Source organism: Sciurus carolinensis, chromosome 14 (genome assembly GCF_902686445.1).
Source record: "Sciurus carolinensis chromosome 14, mSciCar1.2, whole genome shotgun sequence".
Classification (NCBI taxonomy): Eukaryota; Metazoa; Chordata; class Mammalia; order Rodentia; family Sciuridae; genus Sciurus; species Sciurus carolinensis.
In genome coordinates, this window is record NC_062226.1 from 50,310,822 (window position 1) to 50,324,742 (window position 13,921).

Genomic DNA, 13,921 nt, shown 5'->3' on the forward strand with positions numbered 1-13,921 from the left:
AGGAAGGAAGGAAGGAAGGAAGGAAGGAAGGAAGGAAGAAAAAGAAAGAAAGAAAGAAAGAAAAAGGAAGGAAGGAAGGAAGGAAGGAAGGAAGGAAGGAAGGAAGGAAGGAAGGAAGAGAAAGAAAGAAAGAAAGAAAGAAAGAAAGAAAGAAAGAAAGAAAGAAAGAAAGAAAGAAAGAAAGAAGGAAGGAAGGAAGGAAGGAAGGAAGGAAGGAAGGAAGGAAGGAAGGAAGGAAGGAAGGAAGAAAAGAAAGAAAGAAAGAAAGAAAGAAAGAAAGAAAAAGGAAGGAAGGAAGGAAGGAAGAGGAAGGAAGGAAGGAAGGAAGGAAGGAAAGAAGATGGTCTAGGGATGTAGCTCAGGGGTAGAACTTTACCTAATTTGCATAAGGCCCTGGGTTTGATCCCCAGTGTAAAAAATAATAAGAGGGAAAATAAGGGGCTGGGGTTGTGGCTCAGTGGTAGCGTGCCTGCCTTGCATGCATGAGGCACTGGGTTCGATCATCGGCACCACATATAAATCAATCAATAAATAAAATAAAGGTCCATCAACAGCTTAAAAAAAAACTTTAAAAAAAGAGGGAAAATATAGAGTATTAAAGAATATTTTAAAAGAGACCTGAAAAACATATCAAGAATGTTTAATCCATGAGCTCATTAATATTTTTTATGAAAGAAAATCTGGTCACCATGGAAAGGATGTTTAAAAAAAAAAGTACTCATTATTTTGGAATTTAGTAAACAAAGGAAAGAATTATGTATATATCCTATCTTTCCTTTTCAAATTGATCTTTTAGGTAACCAAATAGTAAATATTGGAAAGGTTCTCTTGGTAGTTATAAATCAAGTAATAAGCAAAGAAAAAAATGACAGAATTGGAATGTCAACATTTAAAACCCCTAATCCAACGAATTAATGAACCTAGTCACTAAGTATCAATGGCTACTAACATCACCCAAAAGGAAAGTAATCAGAAAGTGTCTCCTAAGGAAAGAACACAATACCACTGATGAAGAAGTCTCCCCTCAACAGGGCTGTTGTGAAGAATCAGTGAGGAATTCCAGGTGAGGTTCTAAAGCACAAAGCTGTGCACACAGCTGATTCTCAAGGAAGGCTAGTTTCCTCCTTTACCCACCCCTCCCCCTAGCAACCAATGCAGTCAATGTTTCTATTTTTATTCCTGTTCAGAGAGATAATTTATAATTTTTGAAAAACATTCTGAACCAAGAAGAGGATAGAAAATATGCACTACCCCACCATCCCAGTAAAACAATTGTCATCTTTGACACCAACTCTCAATCTCTCCTCCCTCTATCCCTCAGAGCAACACAGATCAGATCTCAGCCACTTATACTTAAGCACAATTGTTTCAAAGCTAGATCTAAATTGGATGAGCAACACCTATTTCCAAGGTCATGGCCCTCCTTCAAGTTCAATCCCAGTGCAGAAGGTTCCTCGGAAATAGCATCCAGGGTTCCTCTCTGTTTGGGGAATTAACAACGCTTCTCAACTCATTTGCTTACTGTATATGTTCACACAATGAAGACACAGCTGGTAGAGAGTTAAACTGTGTTCCTCAAAAGGACACTTCTAAGTCCTAACCCCCAATTCCTGTGAATGTGACTTTATTTGGAAATAGTATCTTTGCTGATATAATTATGGATCTCAAGATGAGATTATGTTGAGTGAGTCTTAAATCCAATAATTGGTATCCTTACAAGAGAAAAAAACAGACTATTTGAGAAAAAGAGATGCACAGAAACATTGTTCATAAGAGTTCAGAGACATAAAATATAATTTTGCAGCCACAAGCCAAGAGATACCAGGGCTTGTCAGCAGCCACCAGACAAGAAAAAAGGCATAGAAGGGATTCTTCCAGAAGGAACCAATCCTTCATTGTGGTCTTCTGGCATCCAGAATCATGAAAATATAAATTTCTGTTGTTTTAAACCAAGTTCATGGTCATTTGTTACAGCAGCCCAAGGGAACTGATACACAGCCCCTGTCAGAGCTGACTGATCCAACTCTGGGTCCTGCCCCTGAAATCTGTAATTGAGGTCAAGAAATTCTATTCTCAGTTTGGCTATCTCTCATACATAAGAAATGATCCTTGAACCCAGGATCAAGTGGTGCCCTATGAACTAGGAAGCAGAGAAAGTCAGTTTGCATAAAGTGACCAGAATGAAACACAATGCCTGTATCCAATTTGTTTGTGAAGCCTAGGGGCATTCCTGTTTTAGGGTCCCATGGCACCCCCAATCCTTCAAAAAAAAAAAAAAAACAAATGAAAATCTCCTTTTTATGCTCAAAGTTCAAGTGAATTTCTTTAACTCGTAGTCCAAAGGCTCCTAATGTATTCAGGAACCTGCTGCCAAAAGCTCTTCAATAAAGATCAGCTGGAACAAGTTCCTCCTTGGACAGGTGCCAAGAAAAACTAAATTTACTCAAGAACTCTCTAAGGGAGAGTGAAGGAGCCTTCAGGACTGAGCCACAATTGCCATAGCAAAAAACAATGCAAATAGGGGCCTTAATTTTCACTGAGCATAAAAGTCAAGACCTAGTGGGCATGTTGGCACATGCCTGTAATCTCAGCTACCTGGGAGGCTGAAACAGGAAAACTGCAAGTTCGAGGTCAGAATGGACAACGTAGTGAGACCCTTATTCAAAACAAAAAATAAAAATACAAAGAGTGGGGCCGAAGCTCAGTGGTAGAGTGGATTCAATCCCCAGTACCCCCCCCACACACACACACACACAAAGTGCCAACACCTAGATCTTACAATGAGGGAGTATGGATCAAAATGATGTTAAAGATTCCAAAATATATAGAACAAACAATTATTTTGTCAAGCTGTACAAACTTCACTAATTAAAATCACTCATGCAAATTGCTTTTCACTAGGCAGAACGGCATGATCAGTATTGTGCATATGGATAACATGTATCAGTTTTCTTTTGTTGGGGTTTACTTGATTACAACACTAAATTTTGCTCATGTATGCTCTGTCTCCTTTGAAAAAGACTATGAATAATGTTTGTTTCTTTGCTTTCAAAATATATCAAATATGAGGCACAAGAAACTACTCATATTTGAACAGGGATAGAATAAAAAGGATTTGAACTGAAGAGAAGAACAAGAGCATCCTAAAAGGGGAACATCTCTGGGTATCATGGAAACAAATGGTATAAATGTGGACAAGTCTTGTCATAACCAGTAAGAATCAAAGATCCCTGAAAAGGATAAGTGGGCAGCCTAAAGCACAGAAAGTCACCAGCAAATAAGTGAATAAGAAACACTAAATTAATGATCAAATCATTGTCTAAATTCATTTTAACATTATGAAAAAAACAGAGAAGAAAAAAAGTTTTGTGAAATTCATGCTTAAATGAATGATAAATACTTCTTAGAAAAATAAATAAATAAAAAACCCTAAGAGATGTAAAGCTATTGAGCTTTTGCTTGAAAAAGTTCTGTATACTCATTCAGAAAACAGCCAGATTTCTTCTAAAGCATTTTTCCATTATGAAAGTAACATGTGTTCAGTAGTTGCTGTTCTTAAATCACCTAGGAACATTTCAGCATAAACACATGACTCTCAAAATGGAAGATTTTGTGATAAACAAAGCTTTCAGCCAGATCGACGGACTTAAAAAAAAAAAAAAAAATTAGGGCAGAATGTCCTAGATGAGGAAACTGGCTGGAATCACTTTTCTGTTTATGAACTTTGAGAGAGAGAGATCCTGGTACTTTAGAGGAAGAAAAAAAGAAAAGGATTGGGGAGGAAAGGAAGGACTACATCTGGAAACAAGTTAATAGGCCTAAAAGGAATATTTAAAAGACAAGATGGGGAAACAGGAATGATCTAGTAACTCTTTCACCCTCTGATAAGAGTTAAGTGAGCAATGATATCAATGTATATATCGACCCTGAAATCATCTCCATAAAGTAATACTCTGATACCCCAGATGCAGATTAAAGGATGCCATCTTCCCTAATAATCCTTGGAGGATACCTCAAAAATCCATCCTTCCTTGGTGGTTCTTCTTCTACCAAAAGAAATAAAGAGAAAGGAGCTAAACAGTACAGAATGCAATGCAAAAAGACAGGAACAGCATGTCTGCCTAATTGTCAGCATTTCCTACCTAATAACAAAGCAATTAAGTTTCTCAAGGAACAAGATCATCAGTAAGAGTAGACTCTGAAAGATAAGTATTTTCTCAATAAATCTTAACTTCGAAGAGTTCTCAGAAACATTTCTAATCATGGGACTTTCATCAATTCAAGATCAAAGACTCACCAATCCAATAGTCAGGACCCTCTATGGGAATGTGTAATATTCTATACAACATTTCATTAAAAAGTAGACTGAGGCTGGGGTGTAGCTGAGTGATACAGCACTCACCCAGCATGCATAAGACCCTAGCACCACACCACCATCACCATCACCATCACCGCCCCTAAAAAAGTAGGCTGCAGAAATCTCAAAAAATACACTGCAATTGCTCACACTTAACACACTTTATATTCCCAAAATATATAACCCCAGGTCCCTTCCCTGTTTGGAAGTACAAAAAAGCACACAAGTCAAGTACTAGCCTAGTTTATCTGGAAGCATAGCCTTCCTACCAAGCACATTTGCAAATGAAGAGGTGTGGGGGGAAGCAGTTGGGCTGAAATTACAGGCTGTCATGACACCTCAATATTGAACACTGAATACCTGGTTCCACAGGAGAGTAAGACTTTATTCGCAATCCCGTTACTAAGCAACTGTAACAATGGCTGTGTGAGCTTTCTGGAAGCTGGTGCAGTTAAAGGGGAAAATATCTAAGGAAAGAAAAATGGAAAACTCCTTGCTCTGGGAATCTTTATTTCAGGATAAATTCAATATTAAAAACAAAACCAAAAACAATCTCAACTCAAAACAAGCAAGTCCTCAAAGGACAAGAAAAGTATATGCTACTATATATCATTCACTTTAATTTCAGTTTTGGTTCATTTCAAAATTCACATTTAATGGGTGATAATGATTTCCTTACTGTATCTCCTTTGTGGTTCCCTTCTTTCCTTCACCCTCCCTAGGGAAATTTTTTTTTCAAATTTCCTTACTGATTAAAAGGACATTTTAGAGGGCTTAAATCCATTTCTTTGTTTACAGAAGCTATAAAAACTAGTCTACAATTGTTTCATGTTGCCTCTGCTTTGAACCCAGAACACTCTAGGACATCAAACTGTTCCTTTGAAGAGAACAGTCTCTCAAGCAGAGCCAGACACTTTCCCAGCCACTCCCTGAAGTTTAGACAACCAGAGCACTCGCAAATGTTAAGTCTTTTTCAAAGTTAGACTATACAAGAAAGCAGCCTTGAAACCAAGTTTTGCAAATTGCAAGCTGGTTTCAGGTGGGAGAGGGCTTCCAGTCTTGTTCCAAAGGTATTTTAACAGAGGAGTCCTGCAAAGAGCCAAAGAGCTGGTAATACAGCTAGAAGAGAGCATCTCACCTACTTTTCCTTCTATCTTGGTAGCTTTCAACCTCTGCTGCAATGCTGAGAAAAGTCCACAAGCCATATTTTCTAACTGGCTATTCTATAGAAGACTTCTCACTGTTGGTTTTTTCTCTCCCCCTCCACTTTCTCAGTTCCTGAAGGATATTAGGCTCAAAGTCAAGCAAGATGGAAAGACAAAGTTTTAGAATTATTTTGCTAAATCAAAAATAGTCATGATGTGGCTCTGTTCCCAAGGTACCTTTAGATTCTAATAAACCTCTATTTTAAAAAAGAGACATCCCGAGTCAGGTAGAAACTTAGATACTAGAACTGAAGACCCAAAGTGCCTTTCCAAAGTCATTCCTGCTTACAGATCCCAGAGATAGAGATGGTTTGTGTCTCAGAAAGTTCCCCAAGCAGCATTTGGAGGAGGAGGCTGTTTGAGTCTTCTGTTTCTAATTAGCTTGTGTTTCTTAAATTTGATTCTCATTTTGCTTTAAAAAAAAAAAAAAAAAAACATAAACAGTACAAAGTTTGGTCTTTATAATTACTACAAACCTCAAAGCTATGCTACTTGAAATAAAGCAAATGAAGAAAATTCTGTTTTCTGACATACAATTATTACCTCTACTGGCAACAATAAGAAAAATGTAGCACTTATGTAACGCATCTTATGACCAAACTGATTGTAAAATTAAATTGGAAGCCAGGTATAGCGGCACACCCCTGTAGCCCAAGCATTCAGGGGATTGAGGTAGGAGAATCACTTGAGTCCAGGAGTTTAAAACCAGCCTGGACAAAAACCCCACTTGAAAAAAAAAAAAAACCGAAGAAAATTGATTTAATAACTTCAGGGTCTACTTTGTCTACATTTCTTTGTGGTTAACAGTTCAGACTATATGAACTTTCTCAAATATATAAATTTTCAGTTATATGTACATAGAATATCTTTTAAAAGATAATAAGATCTAGTAACAGTTTTGTCTCTGTGGAAAAAAACAGAGACAGGGTAGGTAGGACAGAGACTTTGCCTCATATACCCAATGTGAATGTATTGCCTATTCAAAAAATACATTTTTAAATTTAAAAAAGGAAAACCAATTTTATAATTATACACAGATGATAGGCAGATTCACTATTAGTGAAGCTGATACTTTGCAGCTTACAATAGTGAGATGGATTTCTACTGATGTGTGAATAATATCCCACACCAACATAATATTCTAAGATAATTTTCTAAACTTAAGGGTATAATCTGTTCTAATTATCCCTTAGATACACAGAAGACATTGCTCTGATCCCTTCACTGCTAATACTCTAATATAAATTTACAACTGTACAATGCAAGTAGACTCAATGTTCACAAAGGTATTGAGGTATCCACAAACTACATAGAGGGAATAAATATTATCAGTTGCATCTGACAAATAAAAGGGGTAAGTCAAAATCTTAGTGACTTGCTAAAAGGTCAACCAGTAAGTGAGACACATAAAATTCTCAATGTTTAGAAATCATCCTTCCAAAGTACTTTTTAATGAAAATACAATAAAATTCTAAAATCATTTGCGTGTGTGTGTATGTGTGCACACGTGAGCAAGAGAGTGTGTACAGAAACAGAAGATGAGTACGTTTTTAGTTATGATCCAACCCTTTCTTATTCAAAAATATTTGGTCATCGACTAAGTGCAATGAGTATGGAAGGTATTAAAATACAAATTAATATATATAAAATATTTATTTATTTATTTATATGAAAGAGCAAGTCACTCAGGTGAGAAGAGGAAATATCTGGGCGGGAAGGAGGATATCTGAGTTGACCCTTGAAGGATAACAAAGACGACATCAGAAGAAGGAAAAGGAGCACATGCAAAGGTGGAGCATTACAAAGGCTCGGGCAGACTGAGCAGTAAATCCAAGTGGGCGGAGGGAGCACGGGAGGAAACATAGCTTGACCGGGAGACCGGAACTGGTTTGAGAAGCACTTACACACCATTCTACATTTGGACTTATAACTACCACAGGCAGCTGAATTAAAAGGAAAGTCAAAGCTTCAAAAATGTAAAAAGAGATTATCTGAGGAAACAGGACAGAATTTAAGCAGAAAGGTTAAAAGGCTAAAATTCACATAGTCCAATAGACTTCAAGCCCAGGCAGGCTTCCTCCTCAGATCGATAGTTCCAGACGTTGTCCCTCTCCACTGAAGACAGAAAAAGATTAAACATTCAGTTCTACAATATCACAATAAAAAAATGAGCATGGAGGAGAATGGGAGGCTGGCTGGGTGAGAGTTAGGAGAAGGAGCAGAAGCCCAAATGATATAAAGTGGGCAAAAACTTAGTGCTTTAAGCAAAAAAGTGGCATTTCTTTAAGCAAAAAGTGGCATCTCCTTTTCAGGGAGTTTTGTTGCTATTTGGTTGGTTGGTTTAGTTTGGTTTGGATTTTTGCAATGGTGGGGATTGAACCAAGGGCCTTGCACATACCAGGCAAGCACTCTACCACCAAGCTACACCCCCAATCCTCAGGGAGTACTTTACAAGAGCTGCTCACTGTTTCCAATATAGTCCTGTCTGACCATCTTGGAATGGTTGGCCTTTACTATCCCTTGTGAATCTATGGTCCTCAATCTGTGAATGACCTAAATATGGCTACACAAAATAAATTCAAAGAACAAACATTATTCACTTGGAATAATCAGAGATAAGGTATTCAAAAATCACAAAATACTTTTAAAGAAATAAGTGCTATCACTTTCTAATACACATTACCAGTGACAAGGGCCAACATATAAACTGTATCACTGTAAAAGTATCAATTCTTATGGGAAATCTTTCTTAAAATAAGTCAAGAAGTTGTACTACTACAATTGTGAATTATAAAATACTTTGTTAATTTCCTCATAAAAGAGCAATGAAGTTTAGAGTCCCTAAACTTAAATACAGCAAATGACCATAAATTCAAATCACAGGGTTTAAATTACCATGATCTTACTACACATGAAATAATAACTGCATGTCATTTAAAGGGAAATTAAAACAAGTTGGGTCAATGTTGACCCATAACATGGAATTAATGAACTTTTTTTTCTGAAAGCTTAAATTGTCAACTGATGGAACATGGAAGAATCAGTACCTGGTTGACGGAATCAGATTGAGAATTCCATTGAGAACATAGCTAAACTCTGCATGATCCTGAGCAACAAGCGCCACCAGACCCTCACAGCAGGCTGTTCGAACCACCACACTGTCACTGCAGCACTTCTCCCACAGCAAGTTCAAAGCAGGGGTCTGAAATCAAACCAGTGATTAAAAGTCACACTGATGAACAGCAAACACACACACCGTCATTCATCAACGTGTAATTTGTTCACAGTAGGCTCGCTTTCTTGTGCCAAGAGGATGCTGTTGTCACTCTGTTCCTAGAATAAACTAAAGTCGATTTTCCAAGAGAGCAAATGGATGTGTTTTGATATAGAAACTCTCTCACACCTGGTATCTGGGCTGCAAAATAAGGCTGGCTGCAGGCAGAGGTATAATCTAACATCAGGCACACAACCAGCAAAGGCTTGACTCCAGCCAGGCTCTAACAGGGCATTTTAATCCAACACCAAGAGCATCAGCCTATCAGTTAGCCTAAGCTGAACTCCAAATATTATGTATGCTTCAAGCCTTAAATGAGAATAACATTTTCAGAAAATGTTACTGGTCTTCACCCACCCCGATAAGCTGCCCATGCCCTCCCACAATGCTCCTGCCACAATTTGTTCCAAGTCTAATGTGGGCCCTGAAAGGAGAGAAAAGTAGGAGAAAACACCAGCAAGCTGTTCATTGCATGGCTACCAACAATGCCCAAGAAGGAGATTGACTTTTTCCCCTTCACACTGCAAATTCATGTTTGATAGAACAGCACTGGAAGGGTACCTCAGTAAACATAAAGTCTTATTTTGAAAACCTCTTAAAAGCAGGATGCTTGCATTTATAACTTTCTCAGGAACTCCTGACTGCCAAAGAAGGTTCATTGATAACAGTAAACCTTTATTTGAATGTTTCATGGGCCAGGTCCATTTAGATTTTCACATGGTTTTGTTTATTTATTAAAGAAGAAAAAGAACTCATAATGAAGCTATTTTTCCTCCCTCTTGAAACAATCTTTTAGGGAAACATATCATTTGGTGGGGGGCGGGGGGGGGGGTGCGGGGGATGAAGATTGCAGCTTCCAAACAGAATGGAATCCAGCAAACATATTGTGCCCACTTTCCCTCCGTGGCTGGCTGAGAGCCTCTTCAGTCTTCAGATCCCAGTATTAAAAAGAACAATATAGTTAAAAATCAGTCACTGCAGGAAGAAAATGTTTATATTCCGTTTCTCCTTTTATTCAGAAGAAAATCCTATTCACCTGTATGGACAATATCAAAGGGCTCTAAGTGTCATTACTCCATTACTAAGGCCAGAAAGAGAAAATAAAAGAGTAAGTAAACTGTTGCCTCAGGTAATACTGTGTTCTCATTCATTTATTAGTAGAAGAGGAAACATTTAGTTACAGGGATTTGACATTCAATAAATCCTGGCAGTTTAAGTAAAACCACTAGATCTTCTCAAAGTACATAATGTGATTATAGGCAGGATTAGGATCAGGGTTCTCAGAAAACCTAATTTATATGAGTACATACAAATGCCAGATAAATGCCAATTAGTGAAGCATGCCCCTACACTTACTTCCACATGTCAGCAAAAGCTGTAAAGAAATATAACTTAGACTGATCAAAAAGAACAGGAAGAAAAGGAAATTAATTTTTTTTTTTTTGTATTGTGAAAAAAAAAAATCTTATTTCCATCACTCATGTTCTCAGCAGAGTGCACCCAGAGCACTTCTCTTAAGCAGAGCTTCCCAACCAGCACATCAAGATACATTACACTGACCAACCAAAGTCCAAGTGCTGTGTCCCAGAATCTCAAGCTTTGCTTCAGCTCTGGGCACTCACCTGCCCTATGTATGGAATGGAAGTTTTCCTCCCACTCCAACTGTCAATGCATGACCTTTCTAACTTAGGATTAATGTTTGGGGCTGACCTGAAGCATGAGAAATCTCTTATACTCAAATAAAGCCACTATGTTCATTTTCTCTATTAGCCAAAAATATTTCCTCAGAGTTAACTTTCTCTAAAGTATGGCTTTCCTCATTTCATCCCACCATTCTTCATTAATAGTCACAAGAATACTCTCCTTCACCTCCTCCACAAGCACTCTTGGAGTCTGTTGTAATAAATTTAAAAATTTTAAAGAATGATATAGAGGTCTGGGGAGTTAGCTCAGCTGGTAGAGTGCTTGCCTTGCAAGCACAAGGCCCTGAGTTCAATCCCCAGTACCGCGCAAAAAAAAAAAAAAAAAAAATTATATAGAGTGAAAACATAGCTAATCAAAAAAAGAAAACTACAAAACAGGCAATAAAGTTCTCACCATTCAAAATCACCTTCTTGGTGACCTGAATGGTAAGGGAAACAAGACCAGTGCATTTGTGATCCAGCTTGTGGAAATATCAGAATAGAATTAAAGCACAAAGTTAAAGACAGACCTGGTTTGTGGATTGGTGAATCTTTCCTGAAAAGCCATTTTCCTTTAGGACTGCAGCAATAAGATGACCCACAGCCTAGAAAACAAACAAAATTAATGAACACAATCTCTCAGAAGTTCTTTGTAAACAATGCATCTGAAGGTACCAGATATCAATACTAGTTGACTAGTGTATAATGTGCCAGGTAGCCAATTGGTAATAAACAAAGTGCTCCTTCATTGAATGTGTGCCACATAGAAGGCAATGAATTAGGCACTCCACAGACATAACTTCTAATCTCCAGCATCACCCTCAAGGTAAGCATTTTATTCCAGATCACCAATAAGCACCAATAGTTCATGTTTAAAAAATTGCTAGATTTTCAGTTCAAATTGCTGTCATGTAGTGATACAATATATTATGAGATTGCTTAATCCTTAAATCATGAGACAATAAGAAACCCTCACAATTTTTAAAATCATTTCTGCATCTAAATGAAATCCATCATGTTTCATCATACCCTTAATGAAGATGGAGAAAAAAGTCATCCCCATCTTTATAACTATGGCCCATACAGACCTGAACCAATAGATCTCCCCTCCACTACTGCCATTCTCTTTCCTCTAGGCCTATTATTTTTTATTTCATTATCATTTTATTATAGGTTCCAGCCCTTTAATAAAAATTCAGTCTCATAAATCTCTCTAAAATTTTCCCACATCCTGCTTTAGTCAAGAGCCCAATATTAAATTCAAGATTCTTACAGAAGTGTTGATTACACAAATATATAAATATTGTTACCTCCTACCACCTCATATTCATACCCCTAGTACTTCAGTACTACCCAGCACTGCTATCTGGGAGTCAATATGCTGGCAACAATCACAGTCATTCTGAGAAGGCTGGGGAAATCTTTACTGAAACAACTGTCATCCTACACTTGAAGCTATGTATTATATAGCTGAAAATAGCTGTCAGTCCAGAAGTTCAAATAAAACACAGCACCCACTCCCTTCCTCTATGGTGTGTACATGTGTGTGTTTCAAACACTGGAATTTATTTAAGACTTCAGTGTTTGAGGGTCTCAGTTTTGCAAAACATGTCACTCAATTTACATGAATTTCAAGTTTAGTTCAATTTACTCTTACCTCCTAGCAAAAGGATAATAACAAGAACTGACGACCAGTGAATAGTTTTAGATTCTGTTTCACAAGGTATGCCATATTTCATTGAATGTATCTGGCCATCTGCTATGAGATGCACCATTATTTTATATACCACAAAAAGAAAAATGGTGGACTGGGGCTGGGGCTCAGCAGTGAAGCCCTTGCTTTGCACACATGAGGCAATGGATTCGATCCTCAGCACAACATAAAAATAAGAAAATAAAATAAAGTTATTGTGTCCATCTACAACTAAAAAAATTTTTTAATTAAAAAAATGGTGCCAACTAATCTATAATATACAAAGTTTCTTATAATTTAGAATTTTGATTTTATATTAATAAAAGTCATTTAGAGGGCTGGGGATATAGCTCAGTTGGTAGAGTGCTTGCCTCACAAGCACAAGGCCCTGGGTTCAATCCCCAGCACCACAAAAAAAAAAAAAAAGTCATTTAGAAAACCATGGCCAAGTTCACAAATGTACAGGCAGTACCAACTGTATCTCAACTGTTGCCATCAATGACTATATGCCATCCAATTTCAAAGATGCTAAAATGTGAAAAAATGTGTGTGAATCAATGAAATATGGTGTGAACACTAAGCAGTCGTTACAAAAGAACAGTAAGAAATACTCAATTCACAGAGAACAGGGCACAATTACAAGAGCCTAATAAAACCAATATGAAATGCAACAGAGGGAAAAAGGCTATAGTTTATAGTAGAAAAAGGACTAAAAGAAAATAAGTTTAATGCTATGCATCTCCTACTTCCCCCAGGTTCAATTTCTCTAGTGTAGTTTTGAAGTCATCTTCTAATGAATCAGAGATAGAGCCTAAATTGATATGAAAACACAAAAGGCAAGGCTAATTCAGTTGACATTGTTATTTAAATCTTCCACAATAGAATTTAAATAGATATTCTATACTAAATGATACATATACACTTTTCACTTAATATAAAAGTAACATATAGGCATTTTTCTTGATTATCCATCAAGGAACCCCAGGCACAGTAAAATAAACTTTGTGGACAGGGTCCTCGAAGCCTCCGTCGTCTTCTTCACAGCCAGGACCTGTGCTGTACAGAGCAGGATATGACTCCAACCCAGTCAGGTAGAAGGGAATCTTGCATAAGGAGTGTCCTACTCCTCATGGAAGGGTTCCCCACTACCCAGCTAAGTCAATTCCCATAGTGGGCGTCTTCGAAGTGAGCTGTTGAAAGGATCCAAGATGCTGCTCTGGCCGTGGGTTAAGTCTTCCAGTTGGCTTTTTAGCTTTACTCTCCCAGGAAAAGACAACAAGCATTATGGGCACCTTGATTAACCAAAATGCATCTAGTTAGCAGGAGGCTAACTAGAAGACCATCTTCCTGTTAGCTGCTCGTTGCTACAGAAAAACTCTCTAAAATGAATTATCAAAGTCTGCTGCCTCAGTAGTTGGATCAAATTTTAAATCCAGGCTCTTTTAATTATTGAATGGCATTATTATAAAAATCTATTATCCTTAATAGTTGTAGAAGGATAAAATATGTATATATTTTAAATATTAATCCTTATATTCTTTGGATATATTAACATTTTACCTCTGTTCCCAATTATTAATTACAGACATAAAAAAGCCATATATACATATTGAGAAGTCTACTAGTTAATCAAGGTCTTTATTATCTCTAAGAAGAGAAGTATGATATAAGTAAAAGCTGAAATCGGTCAATTTTGAATATTTGAAATTT

General features: G+C 37.2%; 1 protein-coding gene across 1 annotated transcript in view; it reads right to left on the minus strand.

The window, feature by feature from the left end:
• Window positions 1–13,921, minus strand: part of Focad (focadhesin) — a 299,217-nt gene that overhangs the window by 255,006 nt on the left and 30,290 nt on the right. The window contains exons 3-4 of the mRNA XM_047524416.1: window positions 11,049–11,123; window positions 8,610–8,764 (exon numbers count right to left, since the gene is read on the minus strand). Of these exons, the coding sequence (XP_047380372.1) occupies window positions 8,610–8,764; window positions 11,049–11,123 (230 nt within the window). The remainder of the gene's footprint in view (window positions 1–8,609; window positions 8,765–11,048; window positions 11,124–13,921) is intronic.